At 43.6% G+C, this 27,012-nt stretch overlaps 1 protein-coding gene across 4 annotated transcripts; it reads left to right on the top strand.

Annotated features, from left to right (window-relative positions):
- Positions 1–3,843: 3,843 nt before the first annotated feature.
- On the top strand, positions 3,844–26,178 carry LOC109264941 (probable G-protein coupled receptor 148). Of its 4 annotated transcripts, none has more exons than XM_019445656.2 (3): positions 3,844–3,983; positions 13,342–13,490; positions 24,133–26,178. In XM_019445656.2, exons 2-3 carry the CDS (start codon positions 13,363–13,365, stop codon positions 25,067–25,069), a joined length of 1,065 nt encoding a protein of 354 aa, XP_019301201.1. In that variant the 5' UTR covers positions 3,844–3,983; positions 13,342–13,362; the 3' UTR covers positions 25,070–26,178. The 4 variants fall into 4 exon arrangements, with proteins under 4 accessions (XP_019301201.1, XP_019301202.1, XP_019301205.1 ...); XM_019445657.2 differs by lacking the exon at positions 3,844–3,983 and adding an exon at positions 10,982–11,206; XM_019445660.2 differs by lacking the exon at positions 3,844–3,983 and adding an exon at positions 13,577–13,686 and having other exon boundaries at positions 13,381–13,490.
- Positions 26,179–27,012: the final 834 nt, after the last annotated feature.

Genomic DNA, 27,012 nt, shown 5'->3' with positions numbered 1-27,012 from the left:
AGCCACCGGAAGACGGACCTGTGTGCGGCTGGCAAGGAAGATCTGATGTCCCAGCTAGAGAGAACCCGGGAGGGAGACTTGTTTTGAATGCAGCAAATCTCTTTGGTATCCGTCTTTGCAATGAGTAAATAAGTGGAAATAGATACTCATTTCTTTCTTCAGGGTTATTTTAAGAAGAGCCAAGGAAAGCAAACAATACTAGTTGATAAGATAAAGTCTAATAATTGGCAGTCTTTTGAAAGTTAATTTCATTGGTAGAATGTATCTGACATCTGTATTTCACAGAATGTGGCTGTGGCTGAGCATTGTTTGTACTGGCTTCAAAGACTTTTTTTTTCTTTTTTTGGTCTTAGATTCTTTGTTTAAGGTATAAAAATGGATGAGGGCCCCTAGTTATATTTATACTAAAGATAAAGTTATCAGGAAATCATATGCTTATCAGTGCTTTTCACAGCCTGTCAGCTGTTGGTCTTAAAGCAATCAGTAAAACCAGATGAATTTAAACATAACAGTACTGAAGACCGTTTAAAAGAGAAAGTAAACAAACAAACATAAATTGCTTTTGCATGGGGTGCCTGGGTGGCTCAGTGGGTTAAGCACACGACTCTTGATTTCCGCTCAGGTCATGATCTCACAGTTCGTGAGTTCAAACCCCGCATTGGGCTCTGTGCTAACAGCATGGAGCCTGCTTGGGATTCTCTCTCTCCCTCTCTCTCCCTCTCTCACCCTCTCCCTCTTCCATGTGCGTGCCCTCTCTCTCTCCCCCTCTCAAAATAAACATATAAACTTAAAAAAATGCTTTTGCTTTGTTTGTAAAATATCTTTTTCAGAGATTTCTCCAGACTCCTTACTGTAGTCACCCAGGTCAGACAGAGGGGAAGCAGGACCCCTGAGTTAAGAACAAGGTTCTGTTGAGAAGTTCAGACTCGGTAGTGAGCATTCAAAGAACAACCCCAAACAGAGCTTTTCTGGCATTTCTGCACATGGCTATGCTCTGGCAAAGAGGCTAAGTGATGCTCTGACCCCCATGTGTCTTTTCAGTTCTGTTAAAAAATTGTGTAGATGCCTATAAGAAGAGCCCTAGGCTGGGTCCCAGGGGTGATGATATAATGAAAGGCTTTGGGCTCTCAAGGGGTTGACAACCCGATTAGTGGAGATTAGTGGGGTACTAGACAGTCTCCAGGAGGTTCTTTGATTACTTGCCCTCCTCCTACACCTCCCATTGCCCTCCAACCCCACCATTAAATCTATTAGCAATGACCTTGAATCTGTCTACTGCCCTTTCTTCCCTACCACCACTCTGGTCCAGTACATAGACGTCTTGCCTGGACGTGGGCACAGGCTGTCGATGGTCCTCTGGGCCCATGGGGCGAGCTGAATAAGATATCCCAAAGACATCAGGTCCTATTCTTGGAAATCTGTAAGCATTACCTTATTTGGAAAGGGGTCTTTGCGGATATGATTAGGTGAAGAGACCTGAGAGGAGAGGTTATCCTCGATCATCAGGGTGGGCCCTAAATCCAGTGCCAGGTGTCCTTATAATAAGACAGCGGCAGAGGGAGCTTTGGCACACGGAGACGAGAAGGCGATATGAAGACAGAGGCAGAGAGGTCACCAGTGACGCAGCCATGAGCCGAGGAATGCCAGCCGCCATCAGAAGCTGGGAGACACAGCTGAGCCTTGGCCCAACGCTACTGACGGCCTACTTCTGGCCTCCAGAACCATGAGAAGATCAGTTCCTATTTGTGATGAACAAAGACATGAATGAATAAATAAAAATAAATAATAAAAAAAAATTGTTTTACATTTTTTTGTTTTTGGGGGACAGAGAGAGACAGAGCATGAGCACGAGGGGCAGAGAGAGAGAGAGAGGGAGACCCAGAATCTGATGCAGGCTCCAGGCTCTGAGTTTCAGCTAAAACTCACCAGCTGCGAGATCATGACCTGAGCTGAAGTCGTGCACTTAACCAACTGAGCCACCCAGGTGTCCCCTCCTTTTTAAAATATTTATTTATTTTTGAGAGAGAGAGAGAGAGACAGAGACAGAGCATAAGCAGAGGAGGGGCGGGGATAGAGGGAGCATTTCTTTATATCAGCCTGAAAGGAGTAAGACATCCTCCCTCACCATTCATTCTAAAGTAGCTTCCAAGTCCCTTGCTATGACTCCACCTCTTTTTAATTATCTCCGTGGTAGTTATTTGGTACATTTCGTATGTGTTTGTTGCCGTGTTCATTATTTATATTTCCCACTTGTCATATAAATTCTGTGAACACTTTTCTGTGTTGATTATCCTTGGATCCCCAGTGCCTAAAATACTGCGGGAAACGTATTGGCACCCAGTGAATATTTATCGAATGACAATGAAAGGGAGAAGTGAGTTTTCCAGCAGTGGTTTTAAAGAGTGTTGTGGGAGCCCAGAGGAGAGGACATTTTCCAGCCTCATAACCTGGATACTTTATCAGGTAATTGCTTCCTGAGCTGTCATATGGACTAGATTGATGAACAGCCCTTATATGCTCTGTGACATGGTCTAACAGAGCAATCTTTCGACAGAGCTAAAAAGCGCACTAGTCTTAATGCCAACAATCATTTTTTTCCCTTTTTAAAACACTCTTGAAATGGTCTAAAACCCACCTCGGCTCCCCTGCTGTCAGGCGCGGCTGTATCCTTCACAACCTCACCGTGTGTGCTCATGGCTCCCGATTTCCCTTGCGCATGGCCCCTTCTCCATGTCAAAGACAGGACACGGCTCGCTGCCTCTGAGTGGTCAGGTGGGCAGAAATTTCTTCTGCCTTTCAGCCCACAAACACACGTCTATTACAGGCATGTCAGCTGAAGTCCTACATCCTGGTGTGCTTCTGGAAATTCTGGAGAGGAGCCCTTCAATAACCTGCCTCTGGATCCACGTCTTACCCATCTTATCCACATTTTGTCCCTGGGGTATTTCCTCTTGCTGTCATACACCAAAAAAAGTGTAGATGCCTATTGGTTTTGGCTAGATTCTATAGGGAGCTCTGACAGGAGACCCTCGCTGCTTAAAGTGATCTGTGGGTGGAAGCTGTTCATCACCCGGGAGCTTGTTGGAACTGGAGCCTCAAAGACCTCCTGCATCAGAACCTACATTTATTTTGTTTGTTTGTTTTTGTGTTTTGTTTTGAGACAGAGAGGGTGCACACGAGTGGTAGAGGGAGAGAGAGAGAGAGAGAATCTTTTTTTAAAAAAAATTTTAATACTTAGTTTTGAGGGACAGAGAGCGAGACAGAGTGTGAGCGGGAGAGGGGCAGAGAGAGAGGGAGACACAGAATCCGAAGCAGGCTCCAGGCTCCGAGCTGTCAGCACAGAGCCTGATGCGGGGCTCGAACTCGTGAACCATGAGATCATGATCTGAGTTGAAGTCAGATGCTTAACCGACTGAGCCACCCAGGCGCCTCTCAGAACCTACATTTGAACTCAATTCCCAGCCACTTCATACCAGCGTAAAAGTATGAGAAGCAGTGGTGTAAAATATACCTTGGACTTGTCTTCATCGGGTACAAAGGAGCTTAGATAGACTATCCGCCAAAGTCACTAGTTAGGGACTGCTGCCATGAGGGTGAATTCTTCCCAGGATTACTGGTTTACCAAACGCAGCAGGGGGGTGGATCTGGGCGGCCTGAGGGTGGTCCTCCAACAGAGAGAAGCGGATGCTGGCTTCTGGGAGGGAAAGCATACAACTAGGGGAAATGGAAAAGAGATCCGAGGGGACGTGGGCAGAGCATGGGTTCTACCCGCCACACCTCTCATGTGAGCAGATTGGATCCAATTTTATCACTCTCAATTTTATCCACTGTTGCCCACAGTAACCTCCTTCTGGAGGAAGTGAAAACGCTCGAAACGAAACATCCTCCTAACCAGCAGCCGGCTGCCAGCTGAAAACAAGTGTGACCAGGTTGGAGGAATAGGGACAGACAGTCTTGGCCAAGCTGATTTCTTTCTCAGAAAAGTAAGTAGTCGATTGCTAAAAGTTTTTACAAAGCTGGCGACGTGTGGGTATTCACAGGTGTTTAACTGTGTTTTGGAAAATGGAGGATGCATGCTTTTGAGGAAGTAAATGCACTTGGCTTTTCTTCCTCTTTACAAGAATCTCTGACATTTAAATAAATTTAAATTTAAATTTAAATTTAAATTTAAACTTGTCTATTCAAGTTTCAATATAGTCTTTTGTTTTTGTTTTTGTTTTGGAGAGAGGAGGTGGATGAAGGTAATGTAGTTTACTTTTTTTAATTGATTTATTGGGGTATAATTTACATACAGCAAAAAAAAAATCACCCTTTGAATCCTACAGTTCTTTGAGTTTTTTTTTTTTTATTTATTCTCTTTTTTTTTTTTTTAACGTTTATTTATTTTTGAGACAGAGAGAAACAGAGCATGAACGGGGGAGGGTCAGAGAGAGGGAGACACAGAATCTGAAACAGGCTCCAGGCTCTGAGCTGTCAGCACAGAGCCCGACGCGGGGCTCGAACTCACGGACCGTGAGATCATGACCTGAGCCGAAGTTGGCCGCTCAACCAACTGAGCCACCCAGGCGCCCCACAGTTCTTTGAGTTTTAACAAATGTTTGCCGTTGTATCATTCAAGACTTAGAACAATTCCATCAAAACAAAAAACTTCCCTTCTGCCTCTCTGTAGTCATCCCTTTCTCCATCCCTAACTCTTGGCAACCATCGATCTGATTTCTGTCTCTACAGTTTCGGCTTTTCCAGAATATGGTGTAAATGGAATTATGCATTTGGTATCTTTTTGGGTTTTGTTTCTTCTGGGGTTTACCCATATTGTGTGTGTCAGTGTGTGTGAGTATAGCTTAACCATTCCTTTCTATTGCTGAATAGTATTCTCGGTATCAACATACCAAGATTTGTTTGTTCACCAGTTAATGGGCATTTGGATTGTTTCTATTTTTTGGCTATTATGCATAATTATGCTATGAACATTTGTGCACAGGTTTTTGTATGAACGTATGTAGTCATTTCTCTTGGGTAAATACATAGGAGTAGAAAGGCTGGGTCACATGGTAACCGTAGAAACTTTTGAAGAAACTGCCAAACTGTTTTCCAAAGTTGTGCAACCACTAACACTGTCCAATTCCAGATCATTTTCTTCTCCCTGCAAAGAAACTCCATAACCATTAGCAGTTACATCCCGTTCTCTCCTCCCCCTAGACCCTGGTAGCCACTCATCTAATTTATGTCTCTATAGATTTGCCTGTTCTGGACATTTCATGTAAATGGAATCATATAATATGCGGGGTTTTTTGTTTGTTTCTTGTTTCTTTTACTTAACATAATGTATTCGAGATTCATGCCTGTTGGAGCACATATCACTCCTTTTTCATGGTCGAATAATATTCCACTCTATGGGTAAACCCCACTTTGTTTATCTACATATCAGTTGATGGACACTTGGGTTGTTTTCACTTTTTGGCTATTATGCACAACGTTGTTCTGAACATTTGTGTACATGTTTTAGTGTGGATGTACGTTTTCATTTTGAGGGTTATCTAGCTGGTATGAAATTGGTGGGACATATGGTAATTCTATGTTTGCCTTTTGAGACATTGCCAATTGTTTTCCAAAGTAGCTGCTTCATTTACATTCCCACCGACAGTGTACGAGGGTTCCAGTTTCTCCACATCATCTCCAGCACTGGTTTTTGTCTTTCCTTTTGATTTTAGCTCTCCTAGTGGGTATGAAGTGGTATTTCATTGTGGCTTCAATCTATCTTTCCCTAATGCCTAGTGATGATAAGCATCTTTTCATGTCTTCTTGGCAGTTTGTATGTCTTCTTTGGAGACATGTCTATTCAAATACTGGGCTCTTTAAAAAACTGTGTTATCTGTCTTTTCATTATTAAGTTATGAATCCAAAAGTGGGAAAAAATTATACACTTCTTATTTGACGGTTTGAGCTTTTTGTGTCCTATATAATATGGACAAAATTGAATACACTTTTTGAATATGGAAAAAATTATACACTTTTTGACTGTTTGAGCTTTTTGTGTCTTATATAATCAATATTTGCCTGACCTGAGGTTGTAAAGATTTTCCTCCTATTTTGTTTTTCTTCCCTAAAGGCTGTATAGTTGTTGGTTTTACATTCGGGTCTATGATCCATTCAAGTTGAATTTTGTATATGATTCAAAGTACACATCAGGTTCATCTTTAAAAATATATAAATATAAATGAAAAAATAAATGTAATTGTTTTAGCACTATTTGTTGAAAATATTCTCCATTGACTGTTGATTTACCATGACATCTTTTTCTAGACACTATCATTGGTACAGGTCTCTCCATAACCAATATCATAGTGTCTTAGTTATTGTAGCTCTTATGGTAAATCTTAAAATTCGGTTGTGTTATTCCTCCAACTTTGTTCTTCTTTATCCAAGTTGTTTTATGTATTCTAGGTCCTTTGTTTTTATGTACAAATTTTAGAATCAGCTTGTTAATTTCTTTTTTTTTTTTTTTTTCCTAAAGCCTCCTGGGGTTTTGCATTGAATGTCTAGATCAGTTTGGAGAGAACTGACAATTTAACAATATTGAGTTTTCTGATTTATGCGTATCTCTTTGAAGAGATAATGTTTGGAAAGTCTCATTGTTTTGCTCAGTTCCTATATGTTTATTGCTCATGATTGACAATTAGTCTAAGTCCAAAGTGACCGTACCCCTCTTCTTGCCAAGGTTGGTTCAGGAATGGGCTTGTGACTCAGTTCTGGCCAATAGGCCGGAGGAAGAGTTCTGGGAAAGATATTTCTGTCCTAAGAAGACTCCGGAAGAGAGGCCCTTTTCTTTCTCTGCATGTTGTAATGTCTAGATATGACAGCAGGAATTGTTGCGGTCATCTGTGAGGGGAATCAGAACAAGGGCAAACAGTCAGCCTGCAGAAGATGACAAATCGAAAAGACAGAGAGGCCCTAGACCTTGATGATTGCGCGAAGCCAGGGAAATAATCAACCTTGGAGCCTACACGACCTTCCTTGTTATAGGAGAAAAAGATTTGCATGACAGCTCGAGTCCGTAAGAGTTGGGGTTTTCTGTTATGTGTAGCAGGAATCATCTTATCTAACATGTCCAGTCTTATCAGCTGCAACACATTCCTGAAAAATCACAGGCTATAGATTTTCCACTTAAAAATATTTTTAGTTTATGTTCCTACTGTTTATTTAAACTGTGCACATTGTTTTTTATTTATTTTTATTTTTATGTATTAAAATTTTTTTTAATGTTTACTTATTTTTGGAAGACAGAGACAGAGTGCGAGTGGGGGAAGGGCAGAGAGAGAGAGAGAGAGAGACCCAATTCAAAGCAGGCTCCAGGCTCCCAGCTGTCAACACAGAGCCCGATGTGGGGCTCAAACTCCCAAGCCGTGAGATCATGACCTGAGCCAAAGTCAGATGCTTAACTGACCGAGCCACCCAGGGGCCCCTGAATGTTGCTTTTTTAAAATTTACGAATTCAATATATGAATTTAGTCTCATTGTAAAGATACAAACTATACACACCTGATTAATATAAAAAGCCAGAGTTTTCCTCCAGCCTTCCCTTTCCCCCAAGCTAACCCAATACCCTTTCTGGAAAATAACCATTATTGTCAATGTGTTGTGCATCCTTCTGGATCTTTTTCTATGAGTGAAAGGGACATATATCAGTATATGTTAAAAACATAACTTATTTGGATATTTAGAGGCACAGGTGAATGAATATTTAAATTTACAAGGGCTTTTTAAAAAAAAACAGAAGAACTTTTGCCTTAGGTGTATTGAAATTATTCTAAATATTTTTCCTTTTATGGGAAAAACATATTGAGATACGCATTATATATTATAGCTCACAATCCACTAGAGAGTCCTGCAATAATTTTCTGGCAACCTTTAAAAAAAGATAAAAATGTTTATCTGAAAAGAAATATACTGATGCCATTGAATGCTGGTTGATGGTAGTTATAAAGTACACACTCACCGTGGACGACACAGCCAGTGTTGTTAAAATTACACTCTTCCACCAGTTGTGATGCTTGTTCTGTTGCCTCCAGTACACTTTTCTTCCACCCATAAAGTCTAGGGCTGTGACTTTAAGTGAAGGGGCTAGTAAAAAAAAAAAAAGTGTTTCACCATGTTGGATAATATGACTGCATGAGTAAGAGCTACCTGGACTAAAAAACTAAAGTCAATATTAAAAGAAATGTTCAGGGGCGCCTGGGTGGCTCAGTCGGTTAAGCGTCCGACTTCAGCTCAGGACACGATCTCGCGGTCCGTGAGTTCGAGCCCCGCGTCGGGCTCTGGGCTGATGGCTCAGAGCCTGGAGCCTGCTTCCGATTCTGTGTCTCCCTCTCTCTCTGCCCCTCCCCCGTCCATGCTCTGTCTCTCTCTGTCTCAAAAATAAACATTAAAAAAAAAAAAAAAAGAAATGTTCATTATTTCCTCCCAAACTCCTGCAATCCCATTCCCTGAATTAATTAACATTAATAATTTTCTTTATCTTCTTTTATGCTGGTGTGTGTGTGCGTGCTGGGATGTGTGTGTGGTGTGTAGAATGGAATCATACGTTACTCTTTAAGTTAGGATACAGGTTTGAATCCATGATAAAGCCCCCCAAAAACAGTGGCTCTCACAGGAGAGAAGTTTATTTCTTGCTCATGAAAGAGTCCAGTTATAAGCAGTCTAGGAGGTATGGACTTATCACAGTGTCAGTGACACAGGGTCCTTCTGGCTTGTGCTGTCATCCCCAGGTATCTTGCTCATCTACAAGATTACCACAATTTCTTCACTCCCACCCAAGGAGGGAGTGAAAATCCAGGGGAAGGCATTTCCCTTTAAAGAGCACAACCAGGGAGTTGCACATAACCGCTCTCATCCCACTGGCTATCATTTAATCACAAACCACATCTCACTGCAGGGGAGGCCGGGGAGAAGTAGTCAGGGGTGGAAGGGTCCAGACAACTCCAGGCTGCCTCCCTACGGCTCAGTCTCGGGCGTCCCGAGCATTGGTTTGTTGCTGCTGTGACTTCTCTGGTTAGAGAATGACACAGAAAGGGCAGGAAAAAAGTAAAATGAAAGGATTGATCGACTTAATTAAAATTTAAAACTTCAGAACGGTGAAAAGTACTGTGTGCAAATTAAAGGGCACGTGGCGGCATGCCGTGAAAATGATTCACAACATGTATAATATGCAGGTGCCAGGTGCGTAATAATCTTACATATTAACAACTGTTGCAAATCTGTAAGAAGTCAGTGCCTCAATTAAAAATGGGCAAAGGATGCCAGTGGCAATTTAGAAAAAGAGAACTACAACAAGCAAATAGATATATGAAAAATAAACATTATAAGCATGCTATATGATTTTTTAAGTGCAAATTAAGCAACAAAGGGTATGCACCATTTAACACATAGATAGGGACTACTTGTGTTGAAACTTTATATGTGTTGAAACTTTATATATGAGTTCCTTTATATGTGTTGAAACTTTATATGTGTTGAAACTTTGTATACGAGTTCCTGGCTGGGAGGAGGAAGAGAGGCTTTTTGAGCATTCTTGTGGTCTGTTGCTTGGGATATAATTGAAATAAATCTTTGGGAGGTCCTTTTGGCAATATGAATCAAAACCCTTGAAAAAGTACATACTTTGACTCAGACATCCTACAGTAGAAATGCGTCCTAAGGAAAACGTATGTTCTCTAATATTTAGAAAACTCGACACAGAATTGTTTACAAAATACAGAAAAATCCAGAAACAATGTAAAATGCCCCTCAAAAAGGAATTGGAGAAGTAATTTAATGTCTGTCCATAGAATGGACTACTCTGACGAAATTAACAATTTTGTAAAAGTATATTTATCGTAAAAAAGGAGAGGTGGTTATTATGTATTTTTAGGCACGAAAGCATAAACAATGTGTACAAGACGGCCCCATTTTAATAAAAGTATCTACATGAGTCATTTAGGATGCAACTCATAAGCAATAGAAAATTCACTTTAAACTCACTTCAACAAGCAAATTTATTTGTTCATATAAGTAGAAACTCCAGAAGTAAGAAAGATTTTAATGTCAGCTGAATTTAGCAGCTCAGAAAGCTCCTTAAAAACCCAATTTCTTTTTATATCTCTTTTTTGCCTTCTGTAGAGCCTGCTTCGGCTGAAAGTTGGTTTGTGTCACGGAGGCAAGCTGGCCTCCAACAGCTTCCGGTTGTCCAACCGCAGAGAAGGGAGTGTTTCTCCCCAGGTCTCTAGCGGGAGCCCTCGGCTTCCTTCTGACTGGACCACCCTGATTGTGTGGCGTTTCCAGAGGAATGCTTTGTATTGATTGGCTTAGGTCTGGATTGGGTACTGGTTCCTAAAACAAACACTGTTGGCAAGGGCATAAGATTATTGTAATTTAGTTTAGCCAAATCAGTCTCTATAATGGAGGTAGACATGGGGTAAATCCCAACAAATCTGCATGGATATTCTACAATGGTGGGAAGTGGCATGGATGTTGAAAAGCTCACCCTCAGCGCAGAAAACAGCCTGGAAGGATGTATACCAACGGCAGTTGTCTTCAAGTGGAATTATGGGGGATTTTCATTTTTCTTATTTATGCCTGTTATTTTACACTTTTTCTTTTTTCTTTTTTGTTAATTTTACATTTTTGACAACAAACATATTACTTGAAAAAGTTTAAAAAGAAACGAAGGCTATAAATATGAGAAAAAGTTGGTGTATAACACTTGCGATGTAATTAACAGATTGAGAGACTTAAAGCAGACATGTTGGCAAACAGGAAATCTGAATTTTCAGAACGGCACCAACTGTGCCTTGGAGAAGCTTCTGACTGCCTTTCTCTTGCCTCTGTATGAAACTGTGGTCATTTCTATAGCTGTACCGTGAGATTTTTGAAGGCTAGCCTGGCCTAAAACCATTGGTTCCAGCGGCTTGAGTCTTTCCCTCGTGGTGGGGTGAATCACGGTGTGAAACTGGCTGTGGCCCCAGGGAAGGGGCTCTGGGTCTGAAGGCTCAGGAGCCTGGGAGAATGTGAAGTGAGGCACTTCCCTTGACTCACTTCTGTTAGATGCTGGGTATTGGGGGTTCTTCCCAGGATTCATGGAGAAACTCCTGCTACTCTTCCACATACTTTTTTCCTGGAGAAGAGAACTCAGTTTCCCACTGGCAGAAAAGACTTCCACTCGTAATGCAAGGTGAGGAGTTCTCATGGCTGGGCATCTCGTTTCTCGCTTTTATTTCTGCTTGGCATTGACCCTCAGCTCTGCATTTTCGGAAACTTGATTTTATCTGCACATGCCATTCTGGAATTATCCCATTGTGATGATAAGCAATACACTGGCATTTTGGTTTCATGATGAGAACTAAGCCCATAGGATGCGAATGCTCCAGTTTGAGTGGTCGAGGCACCCTGGTCTCAGTAGGAGAATACCTGTGGGTGAAGAAATAAGGCCTGAAAGTGGATATTAGGGGGTCTTAAGGCACCATTCTGTGTTTCTCCTAGTGATGTCATCTAACCTCCACCAGAATGTAAATGTCACTCGAGGAAGGACCTTGTCTGTCTTCCTCAAATCTGCATCCACCTCATCTAGAACAGTTGAAGGTACTCAACTGGCTGTTGAGTACTAAGAGGCTGGCTAGCTGTATGGATGAATGTTTCTTACTTTCTGGAGTCACTGTCCCATGAGAAGTTTTCCTTGACTCTTTTAGGAAGATTAGACTCCCTCGTCTGGTTTCCATGGCACTTGGAATTAAGCACTTAAATTATAGAATCGAAACTATTTGCTTGCTCATCTATCGTCCCTAAAAGATTGCGGGCTCCACAAATGCAGGGATCCTGCCTTATTTTTCCATTTAACTAACTATAGATACTTCAGAGTACTCTAGCACATAGCAGAATAAAATAATAACACTGTGGTAACCTCATGAGTATCTCTCAGCTTATGGGATATGCTTATTAAGTAGATCAGGATATTGCATTACTCGGGACCCCTTTGCTTTTTCAATGGTGATGCATTATTAACTTCTTGCTCTTTGCTTTTCATTCCTTCCAAGGGAACAAACATCCTTCTATTTTCAGCTGCTATTTCAATTCCTTTCTGTTGAACCTACAAATACACTGAATGGTTTCCATAGATTACATTTCCAGGATCAAACTAGTCACCTCCTGACGTGGTACAAAGAGGCACCTTAACCTCACAAGCAAACCATCTCTAAGTCTTAAAATAGCATGCATTAATACCATCTAGAGACAGCGCATCCCTCTTTGGTTATATGGATTCTTACTTCTCTGCTCACACAAACTAAAGTCCCCAAACTTGTCCCCACTCACTTTTGGCTCATCCCTTTTATCACCCATGGTCCTCTGTCTGGAGACTGCACTTCCTCTCATTAGTGCACTTGCCTTCTGACCAGGTCACATTTCCTTTGGGGTCAGGTGGGGATTTGCATGGTACTACTCTGACAACTCTGGAAGAGCAAATGTCCTCACGCGGCTCCAGTCCTGGATCGTCCAGAAATAATATTCAATGTTTTGAGACCACACATTTAGGAAGTCAAAACATAGACTGAATGGCAACCACACATTTAAGATCAGGGTAGGCTGAAAGTCCGAAACGGGGTAGGTGCTCAGGTTAGGTGAAATTGGCGATAACCAGAGACTCATGATATAAGCCTGATTCATGGACTTTGCTACAGCCAAGGGTTCCATATCTGCTGTTAGTTTGTGGGAGGCTGAGCTCATGGATGTGGATGGTTTAAGCGGCCAAGGAGGTGGTGAAAAAGAAGGCAGGAAATTTATAGTTCTTTGGGAAGGTTCTCGGCGTAGGGGAGCAAATCTCAAAGGCCAGAATGACACAGATGTACGTTTGTGGGGTACACACCGCTGGGATATGTACATCAGCCGTTGCTCTCCTATCTAAAGCCCACCCTCATCTCCCAGGAGGCCTTGCATCCTTGTTTTGTCGCCTGGATCCATCCAGTTGTACACTGAGAATCCCTGTGGTGACCGGTCATTATTCTTTGAGGGGGCAGCTTCATTATATGTCTGCATTCTGTTGGCTTTGAAAGTCATTTGGGTCAAAACCAGAAGTTGGCCAGTATGTAGGCCTAGCTATCTATACCTCTCAAACACACCTTTCCTTAAATTCGATCATTTCATGGCTGTTTGCCTTCTGCGTGCATCATTGACAAGTCAGCCTTTATCATTGGTCCCCATTTCCTATCCACAGTGCCAGCCTTTTTTGCCCAGTTGTGGTTTTCTAGAGGGCTTCTTTATTCTGTCTTCTTCCGTCAGCCTTACTAAACGTTCTGGTATTCTTGCTCTTTCCAGTGAGTTCCTCCTGCTAGCCCCATGTCTCTACCGTCCGGGATTCATCTCATCATTTCCTGCCCTGGTTTTTCATGCAAGAAAAAGAATACCTTCCCCAGATCCTCTTCTTGGGAAAAGGAGAAGAAAAACACACATCTGTCCAACCAAAGGTTTGTGGGTTTTCATAAGTTTTCTCCAATTCAAAATGTGTGAAATTGATCTATGTTTTTGCCATCTCTCTCAAACACTACACCAGTGTGCATACCTGCTCTTACTTCCAAACTTGTGAAGTAAATCTCTTGAGGACAAAGACCATATCTCGTTCTTCTCTGCAAGCTCAGCATTTAGCACAGTGCCTGTTACAAGGTGGGTACACAATACATGTTTATTGAATGAATGAATGAGTGAGTGAACACATAAGTGGAGAAAATGGGACATGGGTGTGAATTTTAAAATTCAAATTATAAATTTTTTTGATCATTCAAAAGTGGTTGAATGATAACATAGCTGGGGTTTTTGACATTAATAGTTTTCTTTGTCACCAATACTTAGAATGTAATTCCTGTTGAAAAATACAAAATATAATTACAGATCATGTTTGCAAAATAACACTGATAACAATGATGTTTCTTTACTTGGGAATAAGTCTATTAAATAAACAGATCAATATAGTGGTCATATTTTAAGATTATCACAAGGATAAATATTGAAATAGCCATTTGCTCTATAAATATGATTCAAAATTCTATGCCACTCCTAAAAGGCAAATATAAATGCTAGTGAAAATAAGCAAGAGCATTAATAACTTGGTATAAGTGGACTTTAATACGGAAAAATGCAAGTCCATTCATATGGTAATAGATTTCACTGTGACCGTGGGCTTATATCCCTGCCAAAGAAACTCTGTAAATATATACGCTTCTGAAAACCGAGAGAAATCAATTATATAATAATTAAGTAAAAGATAAAGTTAATAACTATGTGCTAAGTAAAAGTTTTCAGAGAAGGCCATGGTTAAGGCATTCCACGGGTTTTACTTTCAATTATTTAAATCATAGTTTTCAGGTCTAGAGAGTCGACTTTGTATGACATATATAATCAAGCATAATATATATTTTACTCAAAGATACCTAATACAGGTAAGAGAATTTGACAAGTAATGTATATTATATGTGGATTTCAAAACTAAGGGAGTTCTTTTCATCAGCGAAACAAATCATAGCATGTAAAAAAGGCTAGTAAGAATAGCTATAATGCAATTGGACCTTAGTTGGGGGAAATAGGATTAAACCTGACAGAAAGTTTACAGCAATCCCCAATGCTGAGTCAGAGAGAGAAAGCCAAAGAGCTTCACGGAAACTGCTGATTCCAGCTTTGCCGAGATCATACCAAGAAAACATCTGCTTTATGGCTAAAGCCAGGTGTGGTCTGTTGAGGCAGAAACGGTATGTCCTGACGCTTGGGATGGGCCAACTCTTTGTGCAACGAAACAAACCCATTGGCTGTGGTGTGGAGGATTGCCTGCCTACCAGCAGAACACAAAATTCACTATCTTGGCAGCTATTGTTGATTTGTAAGCTTTCATAATGTTGAAGTGATACGCAGGTAACTAATTCTTGAATAGCTTAGTAATTTCAATAATCCAACAGTAAAATAGCTTCAGTGGGTTTCAAAACGAAATCCAACTCGATAGAGACAAACCAACAGACCGAAGACAAAATCCTCTCAGAGTCTGGGAAATGGTATCAGCAGTGAATCACATGCTTAGCAACATACAGATTACTGTTTGCTTTTTGTGGTTTATAGACATCATACTGACCTTTGGCATCTGGACAGATAGGGAGGAAGGGAGAAAAATACTGTCTGCTTACTGCCTGCCCGGTTACCGTCAGGGGCTCAGGACCACGGAAGCTCCATGGTGTCGGACACCTGGCGTGTTTTAGTTACTGTGCTGTCTCCACCGATTAGATCCGTGTTGGTGGGCCCACATAGACGGGTTTACCCTGCTACCTGAAAGCCCAGTGTTCCTATGAAATCTTTCATAAACCAGAACGACATCAAGCGAAGAAGCAATTACCATTAATTTATATGGAGAAACTTGTAAGCGTTCCCAAACCCCCAAATTACCTCTCATAGACTTTTCTGATACCACAGGACACATCTTGCTAATGGATACACAAAATAAATCGAGGTAAAACTCATAGACACAGCTCAAAACTCTGGCAGCCTGAAGACGAGATGCTGAGCACGGTTCCGGGGAAGCAGGTGGTGGGGCCGCTCTCGCTGCTCGGGACGCGTGCTGCCTCTATCGTGGCTCCCTGCAAAACACATGCGGGATGCTATGGTGGCTTTTTGCCTTTTTTTTTTTTTTTTTTGTAAAAACAAAAATCCTCTTTATTTCTTGCAGTTAGTAAAAACAGAAACTGACGTAGATCTTTCTCAAAAGCAAAGCGGTGAAACACGACCTTTCGAAAGGTGGATGATACCTATAGCTGGAATTCACCAACTGATAGAATAGATGTCTGTCAGCTGGGACTGCCACTTTTGTTCTTGGTTAGTCCCCTGCCAATGCAGAGGGCTCCTTCCAAGCAGAGTTGAATGGCTCTGCTTTTAGCCAGTGGACCATAATTTTGTATAAACTCATTACTTAAGTTTATATTAAGATTCACGGAAAATGTCATTACATGTGATCTTCTTAGAGTTAGTAATGCACAATCCTTTTCTGAAATCCTAGAATGGCTCCTATGTCTATTTCTATCTGCAGATATATATGGGACAGCGAAATGTGTCCTTAAATTGTGTCCTTTTTGTTATCACGGTGACTGTAATGTTAGATCACACACTTACTATTATTTAGGTTATAAAATGAAAAGTGCTTTGTCACCATTCTTATGAGCTACCTTCTTTTCAATACTTCATTATTTAATATTTATTTATATTCCAGGTTTTGGGGAATTTTTTTCACCCTGTCCTTGTTTGTGAGCAGCCTGGTGTTTCAAAAATCTCAAGTAAACATGTGTGTGCACGTTGTTTTGCAAGATGTGTTTTTACGCATTAAATAGTTTAGAAAAGGCCAAGTTTCTATTAAAGCCAGGTGGCAGATCTCTGGATTAATGAATCCTGTGAGTACTTCAAAGAATATCTGTGCATCAAAATTGTGGTCAGAACAAAACTGGGGAGGGAAGCTAGAGAATTTCCCTTTATATATGAAAAGGCAAGTTCAAAGTTAAAAAGTTAACTGCCTAGAAAAGCACTCAGAAAAATGTGTGATTTCTCTGCCTTCAGAGGTCACAGGATACACCTTCAGAGGCTTTGTGATTTCATCCAGTTCCCACGTCACCTCCAGAGCTGTTCTCAGATGATTAACAGTCATAGCTAATATTTACTAAGTGCTTGTCCTCGACGTTGAGTGACTGGTGCTCAGTAGACACCGGTCTCCTCCCTTCCTTCCTGCCCGCTTTGAGGAGAATAACAGTGGAGATCACCAAAGCTTCCCAGACTGGAGTGGTGTTTTTCAAATACCAGAGAAGTAAGGCCACAATTAGAGCAAAGGGGAAGACTAAATGTTTAACGTGGGGAGGGCGTGTCTGTCGTGGGAGGGGAGAAGTTCTGATCATCCGGGGAGGGTTCTAAGAGCTATTCTGGAAGTATCCACTTCATCTTATTGGCCTTCTGCCAGCAGCTACAGAGCACATGAAATCATTCCTGAAGTCTTTTCTCAGCTGATGAGTCCTTTCTGCTGGTGGTAAGTCAGATACTGGCCCTGACCTTGGCGTCCACTGCCTGACTGACCGCGAGGCCCAGGAAGGAACGGCCCTACTCCCTCTTAGAGGGCATAGGTTCTGGGGGTGGGGAGAGTCTGGAGAGACCCGTGGGAAGACCTTCTCAGCTACCTGGAAATAAGGTGGGAGCCGGGAGCTGCTCTGCCCCGTGGAATCAGTCTATTCGGGCTGCCAAGACAAAATACCGCAGACGGGGTGACTTAAACAACAGAAACTTAATTTCTCACAGTTTTGGAGGCTGGGAGTCCAAGATCCAGGTGCTGGCAGGGTTGATTTTCTCTGAGGTCTCTCTCCTTGGATTACAGATGACTGTCTTCTCTTGACGCCTCTTTACATGGTCTTTTCTCTGTGCACACGCATCTGGAGGCTCTCTGGGTTTCCTCATCTCCTTTTCCTTTCTTTTCTTTTCTTTTCTTCCTAAATTTATTTATTTTGGGGGAGAGTGCAAGTAGGGGAGGGGCACAGAGAGGGGGACAGAGGATCCGAAGCAGGCTCTGTGCTGACAGCAGTGAGCCCGATGTGGGACTCGAACCCACGGACCTCGAGATCATGACCTGAACCGAAGTCAGATGGATGCTCAACCTACTGAGCCACCCAGTCCCCTAATCTCCTTTTTTTTTTTTTTTTTAAATTTTTTTTTCAACGTTTTTTATTTATTTTTGGGACAGAGAGAGACAGATCATGAACGGGGGAGGGGCAGAGAGAGAGGGAGACACAGAATCGGAAACAGGCTCCAGGCTCCGAGCCATCAGCCCAGAGCCCGACGCGGGGCTCGAACTCACGGACCGCGAGATCGTGACCTGGCTGAAGTCGGACGCTTAACCGACTGCGCCACCCAGGCGCCCCCCTAATCTCCTTTTCTTACAAGGACACAAGGGCACCAATCAGATGAAATCACAGCCCACCCTCCAGCCCTCATTCTAACGTAATTCCCTCTTTAAAGACCCAGTCTCCAGATGCAGATACTGGAGGTTCTGGAGGTTATGGCTTCGACATATGAACTTGAGCGGGACACAATTCGGATCACAACACCTGCTAAGTTTTCCTTTTTTTTCTTTTTACAAAAGAATTCAACCCACCCGCACCAGTACTGTTAGGAAAAACCTTAACAAACGACATTAACAAAATGTCATCTCAGAAATCAGGAGAATTGGGTTTGAAGCCAGATTTCACCATTAACCGGCAACTCCCTGAGAGGTGTGTGGAGCCCCTCACAACTTTTATGTACGTGGAGTCTTTCCCTGATGTGGGGAGCGGGGTCCGGGCGGGAGGGGAACACCTGGCCCAGTGGCTTAGAGATCACACCTGCAGGGGGACTGCCTGCTCCAAGCTCCAGTGTCCCTGTCACCAGCTAATTAACCCTGGCTGAGTTCCCTCCTGCCTCTATCTCTCAGCTCTCTCTTCGGAAAAATGAAAATAATAATTGTGCCACCTTCCTGGGCTGGTGTGCTGATGGAAGGAGGCATCTCTCACCAGAGCCGTCTCGTAGTGAGTCATCAGCGCGAATTAGCCACTGTTCCAGTTTGTGTCGTTACCCGTTCCTTAGCTGTGGGTGTCTATGTGACCGTTCGGGAGGACGTACGTGGCTCTCTCTGGTTGGTCCTAAGTTGGAAGCAGGGACAAAAATCAGGGACGCTGTCCGTGATTAATCGAGTCCTGGCCATTTGGGGCCAGTTGTTACAGAGGCTGTTGATTGGCTGGCTGGACTGTCACAAGAGACAGCAGGTTGCCCCCCCTGGGCTGGTGACTGTGGAGGACGGCTTGGCTTCCTGGCAGGTGGCTGCGGGTTGTGGATCAGAGTTTAATTTTTAAATATGGCCTTATCCGTTGATATATTCTGTCTCTCACCGAGGGCAGCACGTCGTCCTCAGGGGGTTGCCCCGAGCAGCGTTCTTAGGATGAGACCAGCTGCTTCCCTGACGTTCTTAGGTGCCCACGCAGCCCTTCCCACACGTCTGCTTCCCACAGGATTTTCGCAGGGAGTGGTGGTGCCCGTTTTTTGCGGGGCAGTTGTGGCCAGAATGTAACTCTCTGCTGAAATTTGTTAGCCTCCAGGGTTGTCTTTCAGAGCTGAAGCCAAAGGAACATTAGGGGCCAGAAGAAAACAGGTATTCCCATTTTACGATTTCGGAAGAAAAACGCTCTAGGAATTATCCATAAGTGGAGGTCGTGCGTATAGATGAGGATTTATTACATGGGTTTTGTTGCCATGAGCTCTTGATATGCAAATATACCTCTGCGACGGAATATGAACTTGGAGACTGGGAGCGTCTGTCTGGCTGCATGATCCTGAATAAATTACTCATCTTTCTGAGCTCTCATAAATAAATTAAAGGCAATAAAACTTGCCCTCGTTGATTTTGCAGATTTGCAACGTTCCTGTCTATAAAAAGAGTTTTAAGCCACCTGCTGTCATAGCAGCGTCTTCACTGTGCACATTTGTCCTTTGCCGGGCTCCTGCTCGTCAGAGCTCCTATAAGACACCACTACGCAAGCAAGGGCGGGCATCCCATGTTGCCTCTTAACCTGTGGCATGTGCTACTTCTAATTCTGATCATGCAAGTCTCCTCATTGCCTACGAAGTGAAGTTTAACCTTCGGAAAGGTATCGAGGCCCTTGAAAACTGGTCCTGGACTTTGTTCTCTGAATAAGCCTCCACTCCACCAAATTCAATCTGCTCATGGTTCCCACCTTGGCTTTTGCTGCTTTCTGTTGGCTACGATCTGCACTTCTCCTCGTCTCTATCCACCTTTGCCCCTGCTTTGCTCTAGTTTTCAACCTGGAAAGGCTGGATTCAAGTCTCACCTCTTCCAACGAGCTTTCTCTCACTGCCTCTGTGACCCCTTCCATTCTGAACAACGTCCCCCTGCTCCCCTCCACCCCCACCCCCGCAAGAGACACCCAACCTTCTTCCTCAGTTGGCAAATGAGTGAGACGACACATGATGTTTCTGGTTATGACTACCCAGTTATATTGTGTTCTGCCTCTTCCCCTGGGTGAGAAGCTTCTGTATGTCAGCGCCTGTGTTTTACCACCTGTAACCTCACTGTTTTCCATTGTATTGGATATTCATTGTGTGTTTCGACGCACAAGGAAGATTGTGGAGTACAATCGTGTGACATCGTGCCGTGTTGATCAGAGTGTTAAACGTATTAGAAAACTACAGAGACTAGTTCTTGCTTGCTCTCAATAGTAAATAGTTCCCTGAAACCGTATCAGATCGGGAGGGAGAGGGGTTTATTATAGCTGCAGCCACAGTCATTCAGGTGGAAAAAAGGAGGTTGTAAAATTTTTTTTCCAAAGGAAGTACAATGAGAGTCACTCAGGCTCTGTGTAGGGTTTCAAGTCTTAGAACACAGCCAGGCCAAGCCCCGCCCGTTGCTATTGGGGAGGTGCTATCAGATGAACTAGACAGGTGTGCAGGGGCCGATGGGGGGCAATGCAGGTGCAAGGTAGTCCTGGTGAGCAGAAATGAGGAATCCAACAGGGAAGCTACAGAGAAGACGAGGATTCTGGGCAGAATGAGGGGTGAGAGCAAGATTGAATAAAGGGGGGCGAGTTATAGCGCATTAGGTAGGTCAAACCAGGTAACAATGAGCCCAGGAGTGGGCATTGCTGGGAGGCCCAGGTGGACCATAGAAGAGCCTGGCAGGAGTGACCCCCCTAATACTGGGACTCGGAGGCTGGGTTTTAGATCCTGGGAGGGGTGTAGACCTGTCCTAGAGAGCTGGTGATTCTATTCAAGGCTCAGCCATGGGGAATCAGATGAGGACATTCTGCATCGAGGACAGGGCCAATCTTGTCTCAAAAATAAGGAAAAGTCCCAGATAAGAGCTGGCTGCTGTGGATATGAGTGAAGATGACCTTGTGGACAGAGAGAAAGGATGTGGAGTTTGCAATCCTATGTGGCTGTGATGTCAGGAACGAAGGACCAGAGAAGGGAAGTGACACTTTAGTGTCCAAAATCCCACTCCTCATTGACAGCAGACCTAGGTTTAAAGCCCAGTCCTTGTGATTCCGCCTGGTGGGGTAGAGTGTTCTAACTTTGCCCCATCTCCACTGGAGCCCTCGGTGTCCATGGTGGTGTCCTGAGGACAGTTACAGGAATGTCCTCTGGGAGAGAGTGATGAGGAGGCATTTAATGCGGGCAGATATGCATTTTTCTATAGATCGTTGAAGGGTTCTGGTGTAAGATTTTGACCGAAAAAGCTGTAGCTAAAAGAAAGCTTGATGAGGAGTTTGACAATGACAATGACCATTTCAATTTCTTTGTATTAAGACATTTTTTTAATGTTTATTTATTTTTGAGAGAGAGAGCGCAAGCATGAACGGGGGAGAACCAGAGAGGGACACACACACAGAATCTGAAGCAGGCCCCGGGCTCTGAGCTGTCAACACAGAGCCCGATGTGGGGCTTGAACTCACAAACTGCGAGATCATGACCTGAGCCGAAGTCCAATGCTCAAACGACTGAGCCACTCAGGCTCCCCTGACCATTACAATTTCTATTCCCCTCTGGAGAGCCGGGGAGTAGAGAAATAAATGCCTGGAGTTTGGCCGCACGACAATGGCACAAAAATCCATCCCAGCAGGGGAAATTCTCCACAAAGGGTGACAACGCAATATGCGAGGGAAAACGGTGCCTTTGGCAGGGATTGCATAAGGAGCCGTGGCATCTTAGATTCTCAGCAGCTTGCGGTAGCTGTCTCCACGGCGACATGCCCTTTAGGAAATCAATGTAATATACTGTGCCTCTTTAAAGTCCACTTTATATACTTACCACTCGAGGGGCTTATATAAGGGAATGGAAACCCATTTAAGCTAGCTCAAATAATAGAGCGGTGTGTTACATTTTTAGGACCCAAGGACAGAAAATGCAGAGCTACCTCAATGGAATCAGAAATTCAGGAACCCAGGGGCACCTGGGTGGCTTAGTCAGTTAAACGTCCAACTCTGGCTCAGGTCATGATCTCGTTGCTTGGAGTTCAAGCCCCACGTCGGGCTCTCTGCTGTCAGCTCAGAGCTTGGAGCCTTCTTTGCATCGTCAGTCTTCCTCTCTCTTCCCCTCCCCCACTTTCTCTCGCAACAATAAATAAATAAACATTTAAAGAAAAGAAATTCGGGAGCCCATGCTGTTCTCTTTGTCTTGCGAGGGCCTTTGTAGACTCTCGGGGACATTGTCCTTCCCTCTGCTCTCCTCTTGCCCCTCGCTGTCACTTTCTTCACTCACCCACATTCCACCATTACTGGCAGGCCAATGACATGACATCACACTTGGGCCACATTCTCTGTGAGAACTTTGCAGTTGGATGTTTAAGAGGCAGACACCAGTGGATTCAGCACCGTCTCCGGAATAATTCTCCCTGCGTCAGATAGCTACCCCTAGTTCCACACAACACTGAGGTGGTGGGGAAGTAAGGAAAGCTAGTAGCGGGGAGGCAACAGTTGGCATCTCTGCCATAGACTTTCAGAGACAGAGATCCGGAAATTCCGGGGTTCCCCAGGCTGTGGCACAGTGCGCTGTTCATTGCTGTGCAGGCTTGAGAAGATTCCATGAGGCTATTACACACATCTTACCATTTCAGTGGCCACAGTTCCTCAGTAATCCTAAGGTCCCAGCACCTTCTAGGATGGATGGTCTTCCAGCTGAACCACAGAAATGGTATTTCTACAAATGGGGTCCAGTTGGGTTGGTCACACGACATTGACCCGAGAAGAACTCGGAACATGCATTTGACGTTGGATTTCTTTTGAAGTTTATTTATTTATTTTGAGAGAGAGAGGAGAGAGAGAGAGAGAGAGAGAGAGAGAGAACGCAGGCAACTGGGGGAGGGGTAGAGAGAGAGGGAGAGAGAGAATCCCAAGCAGGCTCTGTGCTGTCAATGCAGAGCCTGATGTGGGGCTTGATCTCACCACGAGATCAGGACCTGAGCTAAAATCAAGAGTCTGACGTTTAACCCACTGAGCCGCCCAGGCGCCCTTCTCCCCCAGCCCCCCCTTTTTTTAAAAGTGACCTTGCATTTGACATGAACTTCCTTGTAGTGGTTGAGAGAATGGGTGCTGGCGTTGTACTCTGAAATTCAAATCGTGGCCCCTCTCCCCAATAACTATATGGCCCTGAGTAGGTTACTTAGCCTCCTTAAGTCCGTTTCCCCATTTGCAAAAAAGTGCATAATAAAACCACTCGGTGAAACATAAACCATACCCCAGGGTTAGAACAATATGCTCTAAAAACAGTTTTGATCCCTAGAAAGTACTGGGTAAATGTCACCGATGATTGCTATCATTTTTGTTAATATCTTTGTCATGTCTTATGGACCCAAATGAATTCCAGCCTCTGCGTCAATAGCTTCCTCACATCCTTTACAGCTCTTGCCCTAATCCATTCCCCAGACCTTTGCACGTGCTGTTAACTAGTGCTTGGTGATCAATCAACTGAGTTTTACACTGTTGTGCTTTGTGGCTCCAAGTTGAAAAAGTTCTCACAATCAAAGATGGAAAAGGATGCACAGAGGGTGGAACCTTGACCTGATTTTGAGCAATTTGCTGAGTACTGAGAGTCCACCGTTCAGACCTTCCTTTTGGATGGTTTGAGTATGTGCCCCTCTCCTGAAATAAAGAGAAGACCCCCAAATGATTTCTCTAGTTTCTTTTTTTTTTAATTTTTAAAAATGTTTATTTATTTCTGAGACAGAGAGAGACAGAGGATGAGTGAGAGAGGGGCAGAGAGTGAGGGAAAGACACAGAATCCGAAGCAGGCTCCAGGCTCCGAGCTGTCAGCACAGATGCGGGGCTCGAACTCACGGGCCATAAGGTCATGACCCGAGCCGAAGTAGGATGCTCAACCAACTGAGCCACCCAGGCACCCCTGATTTCTCTAGTTTCTTTGGTTCATGTCCATACATCTAAAATTTTCATCCTCTATACCAAAAAACGTGCAATGTGTTCCTTGAGATTTACAAGGTCACAGAGTTGGAAAACCACCCAAGATGCTTCGTGATTCACTCTTTCTGGTGCTTTAATCCCTCAGGAGCCAAGTTGCCCTGAAGATCATGAACTTGTCTTCTGACCACTGCAACATATCGGATTGGCTGAGGCTGGAAGCAACAGTGAAGGCCTCTGTGTATGTGGTGGCCTTCTTCTTTGCCACATTCGTCACTGTCGTCATCATCACAATAGTGTTACAGAATTCGAAGCTGAGGAAAGAGGTCCGACACATCCTCCTGTGCCACCATCTGCTATGCATCTCCTCCTACTGTGGCCTCGGGGTGGTTTTCCAAGGGATGCGGGCTCTGCTGGCCAACAGCCCCGTGCTGGTATGCTGGGTGGTATTTGGGGTCCAGCTAAGTGTTGGAGAAGGGATCCTCTTTACGCTGGCCTTGATGGCGGTCAACACTTACCTGGCTATTTGCTGGCCTTTGAAATCTCTGTCCTTGGTAGATTCGGTTAAGTACAGGATCTTGGCTGGGTCTTGGGTAATCATCATATTCAAGAATGTTTGCTTATTCCTCATAGAAAGCGCTAACCCCCCTCGAGTTGCCGTTTTTAAATCTGAACCCCTGTGCCCTGTGATCTTGAACGGCCCTCCTGCCAGAGCCGTTGGCATGGTTTTCCTTTTCTTTCTTCTGTCCATCATTCTTATAAGTTACTTTCTGATCTACCGAGAAGGCAAACGGGCTGGCCATTTTAACAGATCAAATATCAAAGCAAAAAAAACAGTCCTTATTCATTTAGTGCAGATGAGTTTGCATGTAATACCAATCCTGATATTCATAGGTTTGGGAAAGATGTGTGGGGTGTTTTTCTTTGCTTTAAACCTGGTACTTTTTGGAGTCTTTGCATTTGCACAGTGTCTTAACCCCCTGATCTATGGGCTCTGGAACAGAGAGCTGCAAAGCGGATTATACCACTGGATGTGCTGTCAGCTGTGGTGTGGTCACATTATGAACGACAGAGAGCCAGTTTAATCTGGAACTCAGCCACTTGGAATCAATGACTCTAGCCCTAGCGGACCATCAGCCAGGCTTGAGGACTTGCCTTTTACGCAACCTAAAATTGGTGTCTTGGTTTGATTCTGGAAGCGATAGGAGTAAGTCAAAGCTATTCATCTGGCTTGCAAACTTCGTTGCTGTGTGCGTTGAACTGGCCTCACGGAAATCGTTTTATATCTTTAATTCTAAACCCAGATCAACATTTTTGGCGGCATGCCCTACTGTGTTTCAGTAGTCAGGCAGCTTTTGAGAACGCACTTGTTTTTAGAAATGGAGAAATAGTCCATGGTTGATAGGAAGAGAAGTTTGGCCGTTCCTCTTCTATTAATTAGGGGTAGGCTTCGCTGCATGTAGTAACAAAGCAGAAACCAAATAACAGTGATTTTGTAAAGTTTGAGATTTTTTTCTGATGTAAAAGAAATCTGGAGGTAGACAATGCAGTCTTATATCACAGCTCTGCAAGCAACAGGTTCATTCTGTTCTACTCTGATATGCTTATTATGCTACCTCATGGCCCAAAATGGCTGTTACTGTTCCTGTCATCATGTTCATACTCCAGCCAACAGGAAGGAGTAAGGGGCAAAGGAAGGTCTATATTCTCCTTTTTTTTTTAAAAAAAAAATTTCAATGTTTATTTGTTTTTGAGAGAGAGAGAGAGAGAGAGAGTGAGCAGGGGAGGGGCACAGAGAGATGGAGACACAGAATCTGAAACAGCCTCCAGGTTTGAGCCGTCAGCGCAGAGCCTGACGCAGGGCTCGAACCCATGAACCGTGAGATCATGACCCGTGCCAAAATTGGAAGTACAACCGACTGAGCCACCCAGGCACCCCTATACCCTCCTTCTACAGACACTTTTTAGAAGTTACACAAAATACTTTTTCTTCTATCTAACTGGCCAAAATTTACTCATACGCCTATGCCTGGCTTTAAGAGAGAATGGGAATGAATTTTAGCTGGGTAGTAGAGTCCCTGGCTAAACATTGGGGTTCTTGATCCTAAGACAGGAAGGAAGAATGGCTATTAGGAGGCAAAATTATTTCGGGGACCATTTTCCTTTCAGCCAAATAAAGTATAAAGAAAGATAACGGATGGGTTATAATCGTTACAAAACTATACTCTGCCTTTCAGTGTGATATTTGGAGTTAACCGTTCAAGATCCCAGAACACTTTAATTGTATAATGTTAACAGTTCTCAAAGGGAACGGCATCGGCATCGAGAAGAACATTGAGCTGCTTTAAACATGGCAATTAACTCATGACTTGAACCTGAGCCATTTTGAGGCAGCAGCACAAAACAAAGTCTTTCACAGGAGTTTACATATGAGATTTCTTTAGATGAAACATCCACTTCTAAGCAAGTCAGGATTCAGTTGTGGAAACAGGAATCATCACTGTAGGATGGGATTTAATACAGGAATTAGATGCTTACAAAGTCTCTGGCAGGACTGGGGGAGGGGAAATCAGGAGCCACCACTTGTTGGCGTCAAGAGAAAACCATTGCAGCCGGGATCTGGGGATCAAGCAGCTGCTTCCACCACTGCCCCCCCCCCCCATCCGAGACCCCCCCCCTTAATATAGTGAATTTCCAAAAGAAAGAGCAGCTGGCAGATGGCCTCCACCTCCTTCCGTCTTTCAAATCTCAAGTGATTGTCTCTAACTGGTGGAACCCATCTGGCCTCCAGACCCTAAGAGTAAAGAAGTCTGGGAAATGTAGTTCCTAGTTTCACAGGAACAGGAAGTTACAGTACAGGAAGTTGTCCCCAAATGGGGGTGAACCGAGAACTGAAAAGAGTGCATTCACGGGATCCACCATTAGGACGTTTAGTTTTATTTACAGGTGATAACGACAGAAGCAAAATAGTTGCTCACTGTTGAGCAACTGTTATGCTCCTGGCACAATGCAAACCATTATATATATA

Source organism: Panthera pardus, unplaced genomic scaffold (genome assembly GCF_024362965.1).
Source record: "Panthera pardus isolate Hobbes unplaced genomic scaffold, ASM2436296v1 HiC_scaffold_10, whole genome shotgun sequence".
Taxonomy (NCBI): domain Eukaryota; kingdom Metazoa; phylum Chordata; class Mammalia; order Carnivora; family Felidae; genus Panthera; species Panthera pardus.
This window is presented reverse-complemented; position numbering and strand designations above follow the sequence as displayed.

Bases quoted from the DNA above. Each gene is read 5' to 3' on its own strand.
- LOC109264941 (XM_019445655.2), top strand. From the start codon at position 16,884: ATGTTTAACGTGGGGAGGGCGTGTCTGTCGTGGGAGGGGAGAAGTTCT. The intron at 17,066-24,132 runs GTAAGTCAGATA...TTAATCCCTCAG, and splicing joins ATGAGTCCTTTCTGCTGGTG to GAGCCAAGTTGCCCTGAAGA.